This window comes from Dendropsophus ebraccatus, chromosome 3 (genome assembly GCF_027789765.1).
Source record: "Dendropsophus ebraccatus isolate aDenEbr1 chromosome 3, aDenEbr1.pat, whole genome shotgun sequence".
NCBI classification, from domain to species: Eukaryota; Metazoa; Chordata; class Amphibia; order Anura; family Hylidae; genus Dendropsophus; species Dendropsophus ebraccatus.
Window position 1 is genome coordinate 152077081 of NC_091456.1, and position 22269 is coordinate 152099349.

Genomic DNA, 22269 nt, shown 5'->3' on the forward strand with positions numbered 1-22269 from the left:
GCAGAAAAAGATCAGACTTTGGTAATTTCTTTTTCTGGAAGGTACCAACCTGGGGGGAGGGGGGGGGTGTTTGATTCTATACACTATCCCAAAAGCAAAGGGGAGTCTTGTGCTCAGATTAGGCCGATATTCGGGTGTATAAATCAATTCCCCCAGTAACAGTGCCCTCAAGTGACACTGTATAATGAGTTAATACTGTATATAACTAATAATACATCACAATATAATACAGCAACAAATTAAAAAACAGAATGTTATCCTTTACCTCCTACTCTAGCATTATATGCTACTCCAACTCCACATTTCTTGTTATTTGCAACCATTGCGACTTCTCCTGCACATCTGGTGCCATGTCTGATGAACAAATGGAAAAAAAAACTGTGGTAATGACCATAATTGAATTTATATGCTATTGTTTTAGAGTGCTATGGGCGCCCAGCCCAAGTGATTTAAGTACTTTACTACTTTAAGCAGAATGGCAGTATATAGTCTATACCTTGTTGCCCAGTTTTGAATTTTTCGTTGACAGGACACTACAACAGTCTAGAGCACCACACTAAGTATGTAGAGAAGCAGGGACTCCTGTCAAAGATAGGAGTCCCTGTTACTGTAAGTTGTTTATGGGATGTTACAGTCATAGCATAGTGTGCCTTGAGATTATTGTAGCACCCTACAAATATAGTTAGCAGCAGCTGTACAAATACTATATTATAAGACTATTCCACACAGAGAGGTGTGTTACAAACTCACTTGTTCTCATTTGTTATGTCATAACGTGGAAAGGGATCTTTATCATTATCATTGAAGTCATAACTTGCTTCTGGATCCTAGAAAATTTGATTTGGATTAATATTTTAGGACACATATACCGTAAGAACGGCTACAACATTTTCAAATATGAAACTAAACATTAAACTTACATAATTTGCATAGATGTCAGTATGATTCCATTCTAAGCCATCGTCTAATACAGTTATAACAACCCCTTTTCCTGTTATTCCTTTCCTCCATACTGGGATCACGTGGAGGTCCAGCTTCGGCAAGGATGGGTTTATTCTTGTGTCTTGCTGAGAATATTAAAGCACAATAAGCCTGGATGCTAATTTCCTATGTCATCTCTAAAACTGAATATTTGTATTTATACATTATATATCCAATAGGATCTGATGATGACGGATTAACCTCCCTGTGTATAAATGCTGCTGTAACGTAAAATATCCATTAATATTACTTACCAAATACCACTGTCGACTCCACATAGGATCATTAAAGAGATCTTCTGTGTTTGGTCTGAAGGCGGAGCGCTTACTCCTCTCTTTAATATATTGTTGTTCTGCCCATGATACCTAGAGATATCAGTAATACATCATGTGATATTTATGCTATTGACAGACTCATCAACCTCCTCTGCAATGTTTTCTCTAATATCAAGGTTTCAGACAGATACCATCAATCTTACAGAACTGAACATCCATATAAAAACCATTCATCCAAACAGACCTGCATTCCCTCATGTTTATGGTAATTTATTGTTTTGTCACAACCAGGGTAGGTTAACACTATGTTTTTGCAGTCTGTTTAACTTCTCTATTTCATTTAAAAAAAATTGATTTCCATTATTAAAAAAAATTCAGAATGCTTTTTTTTTTTGCTGTAAACAAAAAAATTAACCATTTAAAAATGGATCTGTTAAATGGACTACAAAAACGCAGTGTGAACCTACCCTTATCTAAAAATATCTGTTATGGTTGCGTCTATTACTGATGATCTGCCCCATAGACCAGTGCTTCTCAATTCCAGTCCTCAGGCCTCATCAACAGGTCATGTTTTGAGGATTTCCCATACAAAGGACGCCTGTGCTAATACCGGATACCGGATGAGTATAATTATATCACCTGTGACATACTAAGGAAATCCTCAAAACATGACCTGTAGGTGAGGCCTGAGGACTGGAAATGAGAAGCACTGCCATAGACCATCACTACCATCCTGATGCGATCCTGTCCATGCCATGGCACGTATGGTGGGGCATGTGACTATACAACCTTACTCAGTCTCCTACACTGCACCAGTGCTGGTTGCTAGTGCACAGTGTGTTCCTAGGTTGAATGATGCCCCTTCATACCCATGGACATGATCACATCCAGATGGCACAGACAGCAATTAGTGGAGCAATATGTCACACTGATTAATCATTCACATGTTTAAAAAAGCTAAAAAAAAAACATCCAGAGAGCAAGTAGTAGAGAGATTTGGAGCCAGTAAAGAGCGACTACCAAAATTTATTTTCACTCTCTCATTTTTCTTTGGATGACACATAGATTGACTGCTTTTATGGGCACATACTGTATTAGGCTGGGTTCACACACAGTATATTTCAGGCAGTATTTGGTGCTCATGTCAGGTCCTCATAGCAACCAAAACCAGGAGTGGATTGAAAGCACAGAACGGCTCTGTTCACATAATGTTGTAATTGAGTGGATGACAAATATTTGCTGTTATTTTAAAACAACGGCTGTTATATTGAAATAATGGCAGTTATTTACTGTTATATGGCGGCCATCCACTCAATTTCAACATTGTGTGAACATAGCCTTTGTGTTTTTAATCCACTCCTGGTTTTGGTTGCAATATGAGGACCACAATACTGACTGAAATATACTGTGTGTGAACCCAGCCTTATGTTGTATTTACCCTGCTAAAGAACTGAACAATTGCTGCCAGGTTACACTGGTCCCCAGGGTCCCAGGGTGAGAGAAGTGGGGACCAGAACCAGGGTTCACACTGCATTTTTGCAATCCGTTCAATGTATCCGTTTTTAATTTGTTACTTTTAACGAACAGAAAAATGTAGTCAACACTTTTGTCTTCGTTAAAAAAAAAACGCATCCAATTTTTTTTTATAATGGAAGTCAAAGGAAAAACGGATCCAAAGGGATGGCACACAATTGCTTCCGATTTTTTATCCTTTTTTGCACCCGTTTCTTCCATAAAACATATACGTTAAACAATTTGCAAAAACGCAGTGTGAACCCAGCCTTATATCAGGAGTGTCACATTAAGGCCAAATTAGGCCTGAGAATTAAATAGTTTATACAGGCTGGCAATGCTGATAGGTTGCTTAGATTTTAGTGCAGATTTTCACAACTGACTAAAGCAAATAACATCCATTGTTATGACTATATTTTGAATATATGTTACTCTGTATTCCCAACTTACTACAGTCTTCTTTTTTAGCTTTTTAAACAATCATTGCCGAGGTTGCTAACATATTATCAAACAATAAGACACATTTTATAATGCACTAACATACTCGCTCATCCTCAGTTAGGCGCTTTGTTATGTGTGGTATGCTCCTCCGCATTCTCCTTGGATGTGAGGAGAGTCTGAATAAATAATGATTTTCAAGTGGTCCAATCTGTAAAATAAGATGGAAGAAACAGATTATTGTTTCGTTATTCTTTTTGTTGGTTTTGCATTTTATTTTATATTTTTGTGAGTACAGGTGATGATGAAGATAGATATTAAAGGTGTACCTATCATGAAATTATATATATATATATATATATATATATAATATATATATATAAAAAAAAAAAAAAAAAAAAAAAAATATATATATATATATATATATATAAAGTGCCTAATTTCACTGCTCATGCTTCTGCACTGTGCCGGTGGGCGGGCCTCAGTGGGTGAGCTGGTGGGCAGGACTTTTGGTTTACTCATTTGCAGCAATGCAGTGCCAACTGAGATTACCTGCACTTCCTGAATTTGTTCTCTTTTTGCTGTTACTAAAGACCAAATTGCATTAGTGATAGAGCCTCGACTGCAGTTTTCCAGTAAGTGAGACACCTAGTGGCCGAAAGTATAGCACTGCATTTCATATAGAAAACCTCAAAAAATAAAGTACATTGCAAAGATGTAGTATATCACCTCCCCTGCTGATTTAACATTTATTCATATTGACAGTGCCTATTTAAGAAAGGCTTAGTTGATAGGGACAGCTCTATGCAGTGGAGGTGGGCCTGGCACCCCCAGTGTAATGATTTCCCTTCCCCTGGTGCAGACAAATAGGATTCTTATGGAGGCAAGTCACCAAGGGAGGGGGGTATATCGTTACACTGGGGTGCCAGAAAGCATTTTGAAAAAAGGACAGCACCACCAAGATCCCGCCAAGAAGGTGGTAGGAAATAAAAATATTATTTATCATGGTACATTCGTTTTAAAAAAAGGCAAAAAAGGAGAGGACTATTTGGAGAACTACCAGAAAAAAACTGCTGTTTGGGCTTTTGTTCTGGTAACTCAATATTTAAAAGAAATCTGTCAGTTCTAGAACATGCTGAGAGCTCAAGTGACAAAGAAGCTGTGCTGAGCAGCATTATGCATCATGTACGCAGACTACACAACCGCTACAGGGCCCCGGACGTAAGCCCCCCCCCCCCCCGCTGACAGCAGCCCAGCGGAAGCAGGGAATGGCACCTATTACTGGCAGCCCCCACCGAATATACTCACCTGGCCTGTTGCAGCGTTCCTTCGTCCTTCCAACTCCCCGATGCAGTGAATATGAGGGGGGGGGGGGGGGGACAAAAGTTATGGGGTCCCATACAGTTTTTTGCTATGGGGCCCCATGAAACCTAGCTACGCCCATGGCAGCATGCATGCCACCTCCTGTTATGACTAATTGGCATACAGGGATTCTTTCCAGCAGTAAGTCAGAAAAAGGGTGGAGAAGTAAGGAGGTGAGTATGATCTAGAGCCGACAGATTTTCTTATAAATTATGATATTCCTCTGAACTAAGCTATCTTATTTAGCATATATTCCTGATTGCTGTCAATGATTGGAAAATAAATGTATAAACAAGAATTTCAGGTATTAATATGACAGGAAATAATTACCTAAGTAATCAATAATCCAGATGCACCATTACCTATCATAGGTCTAAATTTAAGTGTCATATATGCTGCAATGAAATGGCAAACACCTCTTATGATGTCAGTAAATGGATAACATTGGTTGCACTGCCTGACCTCTATCACCATTATCTGTTTCCATGGGTTCATCCTGGTTTTTTTTTTGGTTAGTTACAGGCAGTGGATGCTCATAAATTATACAGTCAGTTATCTCCAAACAAGTGATATTGCCTTCATATTTACATAAAGCCAATTAGTCATTCTGGACTGTGCTGACGTCATGACTTTATGAGAGGAGAGTCATTTCATGGAAAGGATACATTACTACACAATGGATGATTGCCGTTCTCTCTCTGACTCATGCCAGCCTGACAAAAAAGCTCATTTCTGGAAATCACGATTCCACTTCTATTTAACAGTGGCTGACAGGCTCTGGCTATTCAGAATCCTAATTATGTGAATTATGTATAAAAATCCTACAATGCTGCTGCTTCTACAGATCAGCATCACACTGCACTAGTAGTAAATATAGGCCAATAAATATAATGTAGTATGTTTATATAATTTCTCCACTCAACACATAGAGATTTATGTTTATTTTAACAATGGATAAACAAATTTTTGTATAAAATAAAACAAAAAAATCTATAAATATAATTTTGGCCATACAGTACAGTACCTACTGTCAGGGCCAGCGTCAGCACAGGGCTTACCCGGGCAAGTGCCAGGGCCCAGAGAGATAGAGGGGCCTGGTGCTCTAATGTTCAGCCTGATCACTGTACGGCAGGGTGAGCGGGCTGAAAATCAGAGGAAACAGGAGACAGAGCAGGACCTGCACAGAGAGAGAAAAGAGTGAAGGACCTGATCACGTGATCGGAAGGTCCTCAACCTTACAGTGTGGAGGGCAGCCTGACAGAGAGGAAGAGGGAGAAGACTGAGCTGTAAGCACTGTGTGTTAGTGTCTGAGTCTGTCAATGTCAGTCTATCAATGTCAGTCAATCATTCAGTGTCAGTCAGTCCATCAGTGTCAGTCAGAGTCTGTGTCAGTCAGTGTCTGTGTCAATGTGTGTTTGTGTATGTTAGTGGTGTCTCAAGTGATTGTGCATAGTGGTAGATGATGGGTGCATAGTGGATTGATGAGGGGCCCGCTGAGGCTCTGTCGCCCGAGGTCCTGCAAAACCCTGGAGTCGGCCCTGCCTACTCTCAGTCATAAACTGGCTGTACTGTGGTGCTTTGTGCCACCTCCATATCACCTACGAATGCGTGAACGGGGGCCATTTAATTTAGTTTTTTATATTTTTATCATCATTATTTTACAAGGTCCGCTGTGATGTATGGAATTCCTGTAACTGTTCTAAATGGTTTTGGTCAAGTCCCACATTTCAGCAAGTTCAGTGCATGAGCCCTACTGTAAGTTAATAGGGCTTGTGCATGAAACTCAGCAATTCGTTGCATGTTTCCACTGAAACATGTCTACGGCATTAAACCAAAACTGTCATAATGGAGCCTTTGAAACTTATAGATACAAATGTAGCTGACACCATACAGTACGTTTCAAAGGATCCACTGTGACAGGTATGCTGTAAAGCCATAGACAACTAGGGTTTTTTTATTATAAAAAAAGTCATTAAATCTGACAGCAACCCAATGATTGGCACAAAAAAAATCAGCCAGTTTAAATCTTCGTGCTACTGTACTGAAACAGCATGTCAGTACAGTAGTACAAAGATTTAAACAGTTTCAGAGCTCCCAGCATCATCATGAATGATGATGCCGTGAGCTGTGAACTCCATTCCATAGCACATTGTCTATATTTAAGGACAGTGCATGGAACGTGTGAATGCCGCAGAACTACAGCCGTAGATTTGCGGGGTGGAACATAGCATTATTTGCTATGGGATCCCGGCCGGAGCGTACACACATCGTATACGCTCCGGCCGATTCCCATGCGGCACCGTAAACAACTGACAGGTCCATTATTTGCGGACGGAATTCAATGAATTCCGTCCGCAGAAGGACCTGGCAGTTCACACAGTGAAGCGAGCGACTCCGGACGCTTGCTTCACTGTGGGCTATGGGAAGCTGTGATGCGGGCGCGTGCTGATGCGCCCGCATCAGAGCTCCACGGAGGAAAGATCATCCGGCCGGTACTTAAGTACCGGCCGTGATGATCCGGCCTGAGACCGGCCGTTCCGTGACCCGGACGGAGTCACTGAACGGCCGGTCTCATCCGTAGTGTGAACATAGCCTTACAGAAAGTGAAACTTGGAAAGCCTGTAAAACCTGCTCCAGTTCAACAGTAGTTTTCTACTACCTTTTTAGTAGAACTGTTATTTGTTTACGTTAATGCAAGTCACCTGTCCTTTTTTCTGCACCTTAAAATCAAGGGTACCCCACCTTACACCAACCAGGAGACACAACACAGGGAGTACCTGAAGGAACCTCTATCACAACCATGCCTAGTGCAGCCCCCCTCTTCAGTGTGCCAGCCCACCAAGCAGTGTGTGAAGCCTCGTAGAAAAGAATCTCCGCTACTGTGAACACCGACATATGCAGTACATGTGACATGTATAAATGGGCTTTTGTGTGTGTGTGTGTGTGTATATATATATATATATATATATATATATATATACACATTTGTGTAATATTATCTAGCTTTCCCATGAACAATGCTATAAATATGCACCAGTTAACATTAATGCTGCCATGGGCAAGGTTCAAGCATGTTTACCATGTCATTCAGTGACACAGTATTCCGTCTATATTGACAAAAGACTGGAGCAAATACACCAGGTAAGTACAAATGCAGTGAGAGAAGAAGGAAAGAGAAGAGGTAGCTATGGACAATTAGGTTAATGGAAAGAATACATAATCTAGCCTAGAACATGGAACCAGAATCTCATGTATATGACATGCTTGGTATATCTACAGTATATCCGTGAATATAGATATCTAGATATTTTTCTTCTAGTTTACTTGCTACAGATTACTATGACATCATTATAAGTTATATTGTGATTTACTAAGGACCAAAAACAAGAGAGAAGGGAGGAGATTTATCAAACATGGTGTAAAGTGAAACTGGCTCAATTGCCCCTAGCAACCAATCAGATTCCATTTTTCATTTTCCAAAGAATCTGTGAAGAATGAAAAGTTAAATATGGTTGGTTGCTAGGGGCAACTGAGCCAGTTTCACTTTACACCCCTTTCATTAAGGGGTGTAAAGTACTATGGCCCTACTGCATACATTACTACTTGGACACACTACAGCTAGAGAGCGAAATTTCAATCAGACTGTCAATTGGTAAATAAGTACCCATTGAGTTATAAAGATGGACACTGTGTTCACTGGGACTTCATATAATGCACACCCAGCACCCAGCGACTTCATATAATGCTCACCCAGCGACTTTATATAATACACACCCAGCACCCAGCGACTTCATATAATGCTCACCCAGCGACTTCATATAATACACACCCAGCACCCAGCAACTTCATATAATGCACACCCAGCACCCAGTGACTTGGTATAATGAACACCCAGTTACTTGGTATACTGGACAATGGCTTCACTGCTACCACAGAAAACCACCCACAATCCACACTCCTTTCCTCTATGTTCCTATCTCTCTGTATTTCTCTCCATGATCTAACTGCCTGCTGCAACCTGCTCTCCACTATACACAGCCGACTGGCCGCCTCCAGGAAGCCAATCACCTTATATAGAGGGTGAGGTGCTGATATCCCAGTGGGGTTTGCAGATAATTGGACTGGTGCAAAGGGATTATTATGGATCCCCTTATTCCTTGCTCCCACCAAAAGACAGTTCTGTAAGCTAACATGTGCGGCTGCCATGTTTGTGATGAATTCGCAAATCTCTTTGAAGCAAATTTAATGCCCCATTCGCCGCGAATTGGAATTCAAATACTGAAAGCCTAGAGAATGTGTATGGCCACTGAGTAACAAGAGCAGGGTACTTTGTCTTTGACAGGAGCCCCTATTCCACTGCAGTATGTACTTGCCATAATGATAACAAAGGGCACCATGGAAAATACGTATTTGTCAGAGGCTCAGGCCTCTGACAAGAGTCTCTGCTCCTATACATGCTTTGCCTGCAATAAAAAAAAAAAAGTAGTGCACCGCCAATCAAATAGGTAGCAGCTACATCCATATATCTATTACCTCTGGGAGAAATAGTGAAATTCCCCAGACTTAGTGGATGTTCATTTAGCACATCCACAAATATGACACCAAACAATGCTTGTTGAATAGATGAACATTCTGGTTTCATGAAACATGCCTCTAACAAATGAAATTTGTTACCAAGCCTTTAGACTTGTCTAATTGAAGGAAAACCCAGCGCCAACAAGAGAGTTGTCAAATGAAACAATGGAAAGGATTATAAAGGATTATAAAATAGCTTCAAGATGGTAACCAACACAAAGTGTGACGACAGATGTAAGAACAGTTAAAACAAAATTGCATGGTTATAAAAGAAAACTGTACATGTAGACCAAAGAGGGTGTCAAAGCATCAGGATAAAAGACTCAAAGCAGTATGCCGTGAAAATAGTGATAAATCACCAGTCTGCATTGTCCAGGAACATGATGCTGGAGCTTTGGTTTGATGCCATCCTAAGGAAACGCATAGAGAAGCTGCCTGAAGAAAACATTTCATCTCTCATTTATGATATGGGGTTGTATGCTAGGTAAAGGGGGATATGGCAATGATTATCTCAATATAATTATAAAACAAATACTATGCGTGCATCCAGCGCAACTACCCTAACTCTGATGGTCATAAAGTACTTAGATGAAGTGGTACTTACTTAATCCGGTTGTGTATGGGTATAGGATATTCTCTTGTTAGGTGTTTCTCCGTTCCATATACAGTAGATACTGTTGGCAGATCTTGAAGTACGTAGATCCAACGAATTGATGTGTAGATTGTGTGCCGGGAGTGCGCTCCGGCCGGCAGCGCGACCTCGACCGGCTTCAGCGTTCCGTGTATGTGAAATGTGACGTCACAGTGATTCACTATGGAGACTCACAAGGACCATCCAATGTTTCAGCGTGATGATCCCTGATGAAGGCGTAAGTCACGCTGAAACATTGGATGGTCCCTGTGAGACTCCGTAGTGAATCACTGTGACGTCACATTTCACATACACGGAAAGCTGAAGCCGGTCGAGGTCGCGCTGCCGGCCGGAGCGCACTCCCGGAGCACAATCTACAGATCAATTTGTTGGATCTACATACTGCAAGATCTGCCAACAGTACCTATATGGAACGGAGAAACACCTAACAAGAGAATATCCTATACCAATACACAACCGGATTAAGTAAGTACCACTTCATCTTTCAGTCTTCACTTCATCTTCAAGTACTTTATGACCATCAGAGTTAGGGTAGTGGCGCTGGATGCACGCATAGTATTTGTTTTGAAACTCTAAGCATTTGGAGAAAAAAGGGACAGCCTCCATATAGCATCCTTTAGCAGCGAGCTACTATTTGCCAAACGGCTAGCGCCGTATCTTGAACCACACTAAATAAATATAATTATAAAAATTGAAATTTTGGACAGTCATTTTTTTGGGTTGATAATGCAGTTTTCCAATATGGCTGCCCTCCTGCTCCTATCATGAATGGTGAGCCGCCCCCTGTTGTGATCTCAGGGATTATGACTCCCAGTGGTATAGTTTCAGAATAGCCCTTAATTGTATGTGTCTTTATTTTCTTAGCAATACTTCTGAAAATAAAGGTTTATATGTAGTTATTTTTAGCAACCACTTTAAAAGGTAAGCTGCAATTTTCTAAAGAAGAGTTCAAAGAAATGTTTGATAAATCCAGATCCTACAACACAAGTAAAACTACAGTTTTGAGTGACAGTTTAAGCAAACAATTGCTCGATGCAGCAATATTACACCATTTAGTAAATACAGATGTGTCCACCCTTACCTTTCTCTTGATATCAAAGGACTTCAATGTCTCCTTATACAAATGTATCACAATATTGCTATATGCTTAAAAAGCACTACACCAAGATGGCCATATAAACATATTGCTATAAAGCTGGTCATCTTGTGCAATAATCTCTAGATATGTTATGCCAAAAGTAAAGGTAATAATGGACACATCTGTAATATAGTACAGCACCAACATATTGTGCAGCACTGTCATTGCTCACTGCTCCTAAATTGACCTACTAGAATGGTAGTATTTGAACTTAGCCACCATGCCAAACAAATATTAGGCAACAAACGAACAGTCAATTCCCGAAGTTCAGGTCTTAGACACAGTTAAAATGGGCAGTCATACTAATTAAGTGATTATACCAGAGGCCATATTATGATGGCTTGTTGTCAGGGTCAGTGCAGTCATGTCTTGAGTCCATGCCTCATTAACTCAAACCTGCTCTGGTGGCATGAATGGACCTACGAAAAATTAGGCTTTGTGGTTTTAATATTATAGCTGATCAAGGTATGTTGACATTAGTTGAATGCATGCTAAAGCAAACACTTCATTCCTAACTCTAATACCAAGATACATAATCGCAATTGCAAGCCAGGTAATGTAAAATGATTTCACATACATGTCTGTCTTAGTAGCTGGCCACATCCTAATATCTTCAGCAACCGCAGGTCCAGCGATAATTACAATGATAAATATGTATATAGGGAGAGGTAAATAGATAGATGCTGGGTTGAGATCACTATATTCAGCAGTGCCAGGAAAATTCCCATTAAATCCAATCTATGGCGAGGCTTAAAATGTATCTTTCCTATCTCAAGTATATATAGTACACATGCACACAAGTACTTTCTCTCAATCTAAGGCTAATTTCATAGGAAGCCAGTTAACCTTACCGTGATCTGTAAAGTGTGGGAGGAAATCTACGCAAACACAGGAACAAACTCCGCACAGAAAGGCCCTAAGTGGATTAAAGTCCATACATCCAGGGCTCTAAGGCCTCAAGCACACAATTATATTGTGACCCTCTGCAACCTTTGAATAAATTGAAACCGTAGTAGAACATTGATTGACTATTGTGGGTCTTTGACTTTGTTTCTGATTGTAGACAAATATGCAAAAGTACTGCAGAGACACCATCACTTGTTTCTCAACGTCAGTGACCTAGCTAGACCTTCCTCTGGGAAGGAACAACCAAGCCAAGGGTGGTCTCCAGTCAAGAAAACCACCTCAGCAAGGTATCTATCCACAGACAGCTGTTTTGGGGTATTTGCCCCTCATCAGTGTTGAGTAGGATTCTGGCTAGTGAGATGGATACCTTGCTGACATGGTTTCCTTGACTGGAGACCAACCTTGGCTTGGTTGTTCCGTCCCGGAGGAAGGTCTGGCTAGCTCACTGACGTTGATAAATACGTGATGGTGTCTCCGCAGGACTTTTGCATATTTGATTTCCCAGGGGGCAATGTTCCTAGATTCAATGACGTTGAGAAATGTGATGGTGTCTTCCCTTTGTTTTGGTTGATCTCCCTGAGGTCATCCATCATTCTCTGATTTTATACAGACATCAGTGTCAATTCACCATAAAATACTTGCGCCATACTCAATTGGATACCATATTTTGGTGTTTTCTACTAAAGCTGCATGGACTTTTTTGGTGATCTAGTAATGCCTTCAGATCCTCTCTATGTGTCCTACATTTTGAACTTGGACATATATGACATTTTGAGATTCATATATAACCAATACCAATAAAGATGTTGTGCTGGTGATGAAGTGAAAATTTTACTGCTGGTTCCATTAAAAAAAAAAAGTTCTACGCAGTTTGCATAGAGATGTGTGGTGTATGTGCACAGTAATGTGATGTGTCCAGTGATGCATACACATCACCAGTCATAATATATTCTGTGGCGTTCTATTCTGTCCCCATACAGTGCAATAGAAGGTACATAAGTGGGGAAGGAGCTCCTATCAAAATTGAACAGGAGCCACCTGTTCCACTTTACAAAACATTAAGCGAATGCTCTATTGTTGTGTCCACTCTCTACCACTCTCCTCCAGCAAAAGCAGAAGGTGTGTCAGATCAGGGGCACACAATCCCCCATACTGAATTTTTTAAGCATCTTTGGTGATTTTTTTATTCTTTATTTTACTATCTAAATGTTAAAATAATCCTAAAATCATGCAGTTTCCAGTCTGGCCACTAAACCTAACAATTGTCTGACAATACTATTTCTGTAGAGAAAATACATCTTCTCTCATCACAAGTAGGAGTATGATGAAAGATGTTATTTATATATAGATAACATATCTGTGCCATATTCAGCACCGAATATAGAGAATGCCTAGAAAACTCTGCATTAGAATAGGTCAGCTCCAAAATACTGTTTCCTATAGGCCATGTGGTTGCTGTAAATAATGTCTTTAAATGTTTACAGAAGAGCAAAAGCAATACAGACATAATAATGTACTAAAATAAAAAAATAAAAATCTAACTGCCTCATTTCCCCATTTAAGATGGAAAGAAACATCCTTGATTTTTCCATATTGAAAAAGTTGGGAGACACTGGGAGTTATTAAAAAAAAAAACTTTTGATACCTCACAGAAAAAACATCTGACAGGTTGGAGTCTCAGTGCTGAGACACCCATTAATCAGTAGATGCAAGTGTTTAAAGGGAATGTGTCATCAGAAGATTACCTATCGATTAAATCAGGTTTTTGTTAAACATATATTTAAAATAATATTGGTGACATGTTTTTCAATTTTTTTTTTATTTATATTATCTTTATAATATTATAAAATAATCCTGAATGCTGGAATTGCAGTTTTTACTCTCACCACTAGTGTAGACTTCCTGTTCTGTTTGTGATAATGAGTAGGAGACTGCTGGAAAGTGATCTCTACAGCATCAGGCTATGTTCACACTTGGTTTAACAGCGTCCGTTGCACGTTAATCAGCTGACCGCCGGGCTGCATTCAGGACATTCCTGCAGCCAATGCCTCTGTATTGGCTTCAGGAACGTTCTTTTTTTACAATTGACTTGCGGGCACTGTCGGGTGTGCCTGCAAATCAATTAGCCATACACTTCAATGTAAAGTGCCGCTGCACATTACATTGTGTGAACAGCTATTATTTCCGGACGCTGTTCATTGAACGGGCCTTAAAATAACGATGTTTGATCTGCGTCCATTCTTTACTAAAATATAACATTGTGTGAACATAGCCTTACAGTGAAACGTGACACCAAAAGATAGAGAGTTCAATATATGAGACTAACAGCTCTAACATTCGACAATGCAAAAAAAAAAAAATTTTAAATGCAATTGCGGCCATCTTTTTATGGACTGCAAGTGTTCTAATAATGTATTTCAATACACAGGCTATTATAAAACCTCTAAATATAATGCCATATAATGGACATATATGACATTTGCTACTGCCATGAGCAGTAGCCTGCAGTCTGCTGAAGGGTCCCAAATGCTGGGTATATGAGACTGATTTGTATTGTTGTCACACACATTTATTTGCCTAAACAATTATGCTATAAGGTACGTCTAGTAATTATTCCACTGTGTAGATAAGCCTCCAGCTAATCAGTCTCCATTGTCACAACGTACAATAGGTTACAGTATAATTCCTCTGTGACATAAAGTAAATTTATTGTTACTTCTTTTTCTGTTTATCTTCACTTTCAGCATTTAATGTGCACTCAAGTGTAACAAAGTGACCAGATAAATGGAAAGTTTGCAATTGACTGGTTAACTGCCTGAGCTGTCACAATGAGTTTTTCACATTACAGGTCCCTGTATGCCAAATACGCCTGTTTAACAGGATTGGGCAACTGTCTAAAATGTTTAGGGATCTCTTAACTCTCCCCCAACAGATGAAGGGATGGGCAGATTGAATTTCAACTGGTGTGTCCTTTTGTTCTCAGATTGATAAGCTGACACCATAGGGTCTGGCAGCAGTTCCATTCCTCTCTGCATTGAGAACACATGAACGTTTAGCTGAGCCAAGCATTTCTGCACATAAGGAGATTAGGAGATAACTGTTGGCTATAGAAATATTCGGCCAACAGCTACAGAGGGTGTATGGCTGCCTTGAAGAGTCACTGTCATTAAAAATATTTTTGCCATGTCAGAGACATAGAAACATAGAAACAAAGAAGATTGTCGGCAGAAAAAGACCACTGGGTCCATCTAGTCTGCCCTTTTAGTATTTTCTTTCTTATTATCTTAGGATAGATGTATGTTTATCCCAGGCGTGTTTAAATTCTGTTCATGTAGATTTACCAACCACCTCTGCTGGAAGTTTGTTCCAGATATCTACTACTCTTTCAGTAAAATGTCATCAGGCATGTCAAACATTATTTACCGAAGTGGGTCTCACTGCTAAGATCCACTGTCTTAAGGAAATGTAGCCGGGAAGAGAGCTGCAGCAGCACAATCCGCTCCCCAGCTGCATCTCTTGATCGGTTAAGGCTGGGTTCACACTGCCTTTTTGCAGTCCGTTTAAAGTGGTAGTGCGGCGGTAAAGAATTATTGACAGAATAACACACATTACAAAGTTATACAACTTTCTAATGTATGTCATGTCTGTGAATGGCCCCCTTCCCCGTGTCCCACCACCCCCACCCGTGTACATAACTGTGCTCAGCCAATCGCGGCTGAGCAGCCGATGACGCGGCAGAGGGGGGCCGGCACTTAGGACGGTCGGAGGGATTCGGCCCGGCCATCCGAAGATGACTTCAGTGACTGAAGATCGGAGACGAGTCGGCACGTGACAGGTATGTATAGCGCACCACACTTCCGGGTACACAGGTGGGGGTGGTGGGACACGGGAAAGGGGGCCATTCACAGACATAACATACATTACAAAGTTGTATAACTTTGTAATGTGTGTTATTCTGTCCATAATTATTTACCACCGCACTACCCCTTTAATGTATACATTTTTAAATGGTTACTTTTAATGTATGCTTAAGAAAAAAGAATAAAAAAGCATCCTGGCATCTGGCAGCAACTTTCTGTCTTATTATTCAGAGTACTTGTGAACTCAGCAGCACCAAGGGTCCTATTAGACAAAATGATTTTTAGCGAAAGACCTGAAATCGTTGACCATAATAGATCCAAATGATCGTAATAACAAATGGACGATGTGTACATAAACCTAAAGATTGGAAACAATTGGCAAACAATTAACAATGATTTTACGGTCAGCTCAAAAGATGTGATTAATGAATGACTTTTCGTTAGTCGTTTGATTGTTGCCGCATTTACACATGGAAAGATTATCTCTTAAATCCGCACCATTATCTTTCTGTGTAATAAGGCCCCAGGTGTGCATGTGTGTTGGGGGATCTGGAGAGATAGAAGAACTGGAAAAAACTTTCTGTAGACTACGGCTGTGTCTAAAATATATGACCAGCTTTACTTCACTCAAAACCTAAACAACACTTAAGCCCCTAGTACACGGGGCGATCAGGTCAGCACTCGCTTGCTCCTCACTGCCAGCGCTATTACACCCGCTGACTGCAAGCGGGTAAGAGCAGGGGGGAGGGAGCTGTAGAGGGGCTTTCTAGGGGATCGTCAGATCGTCTGGGCAGCCCACAGTAGGTAGCGGCGGTCTGCTGCCACCACTCCTATTACATGGCCTGATGGCAGCAGATTGTTGCTATGGTTGTCGTACGTCTTTCAACATGTTGCAAAACCGTTAAAAAAGAACAAGCCGACATTGTGCCTTTTATTACATAAAGCGATTATCGGCCGATTATTGGTCAAATATGGCTGATAATTGCTTTGTGTAATAGGGCCTTTAGGTGTGTACATGGAGCTTAGTATGAGAAGCTTGATTTCACATGGACGAAACAAAGTTCTTCTGTTTAAGCTGTCAGCCTCACCACCCATAGAGATATCCTGTGGATCTGCCATAAATGTCTATATCCCTTTAAAGCTAAAAGATGAAAAAATATAATACTATAAGACAAGGAAAAAAAAATCATATGACCGTGCTAACTACACCAGGTCTTTTTTCCTATTCATCACTTATATCCCCTCTACAATGGAGATCCAAAACACTTATGGTGCGTTTACACAGACAGATTTATCTGACAGATTTCTAAAGCCAAAACCAGGAATAGACTATAAACAGGGATCAGGTCATGAAGGAAAGACTGATTTCTGCTCTTTTCAGATCCATTCCTAGCTTTGGCTTCAAGAATCTGTTAGATAAATCTGTCTGTGTAAATGCACCATAATGCTGGGTTTACACGGAGCGATAATTCGCCCAATCGTACAAATCTATATAACTTTCTGACCCCAAGAAAAAGATTTTTGCTGGACAACCCCTTTAAAGGTCAAAAGATGGCTCAATGGTTGTCAGCTGAGTGTTTGTTCACACCATACCCATTAAGGTTCAGCTTGTCTGAAAGTTCATGTGTTATGAATGAGGAGAGGGAAGCAAGCCACTGCCGCAGATCTGGGGGTGGTTTACTTCCAGGAAAACTAAATGAGTCAGGCAATTGAAATCCAACATGATGAGTTGGGGGAGAGTCAAGAGTCCCTATACATATTACAGTTGGATGGTTTCACCATAATCAGAGGGTTCTAACTAAAGTCTGTGGAGACCTTAGAGGGGAACTCTGGTAAAAAAAAAAAAAAAAGGGTTTCAATCAAATCAACAGGTGTCAGGAAGTTATATACAGTAGATTTGTAATTTACTTTTTAATTTACTTTACTGTTTAAAAATCTCAAGCCTTTCAGTACATATCAGCTGCTGTATGTCCTGCAGGAAGTGGTGTATTCTTTCTAATCTGACACAGTGCTCTCTGTCCATGTCAGAAACAATCCACAAAATTAAAGGTTTTTATGGGGATTTGCTACTGTTCTGGACAGTTCCTGTCCACCGTGTCAGACTGAAGAGAATGCACACAACTTCCTTCAGGGCATACAGCAGCTGATAAGTACTGGAAGACTTGAGTTTCTGAAATAGTAATTTACAAATCTATATAACTTTCTGACACTAGTTGACTTTTCCCCCCTTTAAATGTGAGACCTGTATTCTGCCAGACAAGTTATGGCCTAAATGTCAGAAAAACCGACCTGCTAATTTTTCCACTAGTTTCTTTAACCCCTTAAGGTCAAAGCCAATTTTCGTTTTTGCGCTTTTGCTTTTTCCATTTTATGTTTAAAAGTCCATAGCGCTTGCATTTTTTCAGCTAGAGACGTATATGAGCGCTTATTTTTGCTAAACCAATTGTACTTTGCAATGACAGGCATTATTTTCCATAAAATATGCTGCGAAACCAGAAAAAAAACATTTGCGCTGTCAAATTGAAAAATAAAACGAATTTGTTTTGATTTCGGGGAGTTTTGCATTTACGCCGTTCGCCCTGGGGTAAAACTGACTTGTTAAGCATGCTCCTCAAGTTGTTACGATTACTATGATATATAACATGTATAACTTATATTGTATCTGATGGCCTGTAAAAAATTCAAACCATTGTTAACAAATATATGTTCCTTAAAATCGCTCCATTTCCCGGCTTATAGCGCTTTTATCCTTTGGTCTATGGCGCTGTGTGAGGTGTCATTTTTTGCGCCAAGATGTTTACTTTCTATCGGTACCTTGATTACGCATATACGACTTTTTGATCACTTTTTATTAAATTTTTTCTGGTTTTGATGTGACCAAAAATGCGCAATTTTGCACTTTGGAATTTTTTTGCGCTGACGCCGTTTACCGTGCGAGATCAGGAATGTGATTAATTAATAGTTCGGGCGATTACGTGCGCAGCGATACCAAATATGTTTATTTATTTGTTTATTTAATAATTTATATTTATAAAATGGGAAAAGGGGGGTGATTTGGACTTTTATTAGGGGAGGGGATTTTTTATTAATAAAAACACTTTTTTACTTTTTTTTTCTTACTTAAACTAGAAGCCCCCCTGGGGGACTTGTATATAGACAGCACTGATCTCTCATAGAGATCAATGCTGTGTATATACACAGCAAAGATCGATTAGATCGGTCATAGATTACTATGGCCTGCTGCAGGCCATAGCAATCTATTGCTGAGCCGGGATCAGCGTCATTCCGACGCTGAGGCCCGCCACGGGCAGAAGAACGGGTCTCCCCCCCCCCCGCGATCGCATCGCGGGGGGAAGATTCGTCCCACTAGACACCAGGGATGTTGTGCATAAAGCACTTCAATGCAGCTGCATTGAAGTGCTTAATTAGCCGGTGCGGCAACGGGACCCGCGCCGGCTAATAGAGGCACTGCGCTTTGAACACCCCCCGTGGCACCATGACGTACCAGGTACGTCATGGGTCGCTAAGGGGTTAAGGTTATTTATATATTTCTTGAATATTAAAGTTATTTTTGAAGACTGCTTTCTCTTTTAATATATTCACTTTAAGGCCGGGTCCACAGGCAGCAAGACCCGGCCTTGTCACAGAACAGCTGGTGTCAGTGAAGTTCATCCTGGCCGGTACTGCAGTACCGACTGGATGAACTTCATTTCTGTTGAATTGAGATGAGGGCGCATTCGGGTGTGCCTGCATTCCAATTACCCATAGCAGACAATGTAAAGTGCGGCCAGAGCTGCACTTTACATTGCGTGAACTGTCAGCTCTGTGCGCCCGCTTTTCGTTGAAATTGATATGTCAGTTTTTCGAACGGCTGCTAGGAATCCTGGCCGAAGTGTATACTATGTGTATATACTCTGGCCGGTATTCCATTGAAATTAATGCAACGTGTACTTTGAATTAATCACTGACAGTGTTGCAATTTGCAACAACGGCCGTGATTAATTCAAAATATTCGTAGTGTGAACTCAGCCTTGATCTGTATTTATTGACATGATATAGCTTTCAAAGACATATGTGTAGCTACCAGCGACAGAATAAAATATAATATAGGATATATATAAGCCTAAATGTGGTGGTGCCTAGATGTCATAAGGCTTATGTGTGTGTGACACAGCTCAGCGGCTGCCGCTAGCAGGTGCTGGTAACAAGCACAGCCATATTGAATATGGAGAAATAAAATATGCTAGATACTTCTCCAGAGATTAATGTTAATGAAACAGACATGTGCCTTGCAAGCTGCTGGCTCTCGGATTGTAATTCCCCATCATAATATGGCTGGAAGGCAGTGGCTATGAGGAACCTTGATGCCACCTGACTGAATCTTTACCAGCATACGCAATAAAAAGATCCTGATTTACAATGGCAGCTGAGGAACTGTATGACTCACTACCAAATCCTTTCTTCCCTCTGCCAGCATGACTATTACATGGAGATGCCTAAATCACCATCATGAATCCAAGAGGAAATATCACAGTCCTATCCAAGAGATTTCGACTTTGCCCTTACGGTGGCAACTTGTTTGCTTCCATTAACCCCTTTAACGCCTGCACAATACGAAATGGGAAATACTATGAGAAATGTGCATAGTGCCAGGTAAACAGCCTCATGCAGATAAACCATAGCAGTTCTGAACTTACTGTGTGTATACAAGAACCACATGTCAGAAACTAAACAATGAGAATCCTATCATTATACAAGGTCATCATTGCAAAGTATTCATTTAGCTAGAGGCATGATATAGTTTAGTAAACGTTATATGCAGTTAGGATGGTATGCTGTATGTTGCACTCTGAAGCCTGATAGAAGTATATGGGGGGGGGGGCATGGTGCTAGTCATGCGTGCAATATTTATGAATGAACAAGATTTTCTGCAAGGCTGTAAACATCTGGTAAAGTGATGATACAGTTTAATGCAATGAGACATATTGATCAAAAGAACGAAGCATCAGGTTCTGTAAGCAACATCTGGAAGAATATGGCAAAGTAATAGCAGTTAAGTGATGGTGCTGACCCATCTTCTCCCCTTTGCATCATCAGTTAATATGCATTTTTACAACATGTATACAACATTGAAATAAAAGTATTTGTTTTTACTTACCGGACCAAGGAATTCATAGCCCAGTTCTGTTGCTAGTAACTCTGCTTCTTCCGGACCACCCGGGATCTCTGCAGCCCATTCATTCACATATCGTCTCTCTACCCCAGACACAAATGGTAAGCAGCATGACGACAAGATAGACACTACAGCAATGCACTTGTAAGGCCAGCATCCTCCTTCCATTTCAACACGTCTCTGTGCAATATTCACAAAGGATATTACTCCTGTGTTAAATATAAAACCCCTTTGCTTTCGCCTTGTTGCCTAGTGAGCAGATGTCAGGAGCAGGTTTCTCGTGTGGAGTCTGTGGCTAGAAAAAAAAAATCAACAAGAACCTTTCTCCACATTCAATGGAAATGAGTATTTACACGTCAAAACTACGTCAAGCACACTTGCAGCGTCTTACATCTATACGGTATTCCCAAGGGAGGAGAGATGCTAAAATAGGAAGCAGGGATTCACGTAGCTCCACTGCCCACGGAGAGATCAGTTCGTGTAATTAGACAAGGAGACGCCCACACTGGCTGAAAGAAACAGCAATATCATGCTCAAACAGGCTCCAGATCAGCTGCTTCCACTGCTGAGTGTCAATAGAACGCTTCACTGGCACAGACAACTCGATGGGTTTCTGCATCACTCTACGCTGCTACTATGTCATTCATATGTTCCAATACCAGATTAATACACGACATTGGTTAAAGAACTTCCTTATACACAATACATCTATATGCATAGATGGTGGAAAATGATATATTGTAAATGGTATGTGGATGTATATAATACATATGGTATATAGATGCAACAGTTACAGAACCTGCTTATACAAAATACATCTATATGCATAGATGATGGAATACGATATAAATGGTATATGGATATATATATATATATATATATATATACTGTATATATATATATATATATATATATATATATATATAAAGAGAGAGAGAGAGGATAGATGCAAAAGTTACAGAACCTCCTTATGCACAATAAATCTATAAGCATATATAAAGAAATACAATATATATGGTATGTGGTATATATCTTATATATCTGGGAGGCAGATAGATAGGAGATGGAGATAGATAGATAGATAGATAGATAGATAGATAGATAGATAGATCATAGATAGATAGGAGATGGATGGATGGATGGATGGATGGATGGATGGATAGATAGATCATAGGTAGATAGATAGATAGATAAAACATAGATGATAGATAGATACTGTAGATAGATACTGTAGATAGATAGATAGATAAAACATAGATGATAGATAGATAGATGGATAGATTGATAGATAGATAGATAGATAGATAGATAGATAGATAAATAGATTTTAATTGAATTGAATGGGATGACGGACGTCCAATGCACTCAGAGGATAAAATAACAAATCTGTGTGGACA

At 40.1% G+C, this 22269-nt stretch overlaps 1 protein-coding gene across 3 annotated transcripts in view; it reads right to left on the minus strand.

The window, feature by feature from the left end:
* The window catches only part of PCSK1 (proprotein convertase subtilisin/kexin type 1), a 35674-nt gene extending 14318 nt beyond the window's left edge, over window positions 1-21356 (minus strand). The window contains exons 1-7 of one of the 3 annotated variants that reach the window (XM_069964658.1): window positions 21264-21356; window positions 20858-21167; window positions 3313-3417; window positions 1236-1346; window positions 921-1067; window positions 751-827; window positions 266-354 (exon numbers count right to left, since the gene is read on the minus strand). In XM_069964658.1, the coding sequence (XP_069820759.1) occupies window positions 266-354; window positions 751-827; window positions 921-1067; window positions 1236-1346; window positions 3313-3417; window positions 20858-21040 (712 nt within the window). In that variant the 5' untranslated portion in view covers window positions 21041-21167; window positions 21264-21356. The other 2 variants (XM_069964659.1, XM_069964657.1) reach the window with 2 other exon arrangements.
* Between the last annotated feature and the right edge of the window lie 913 nt (window positions 21357-22269).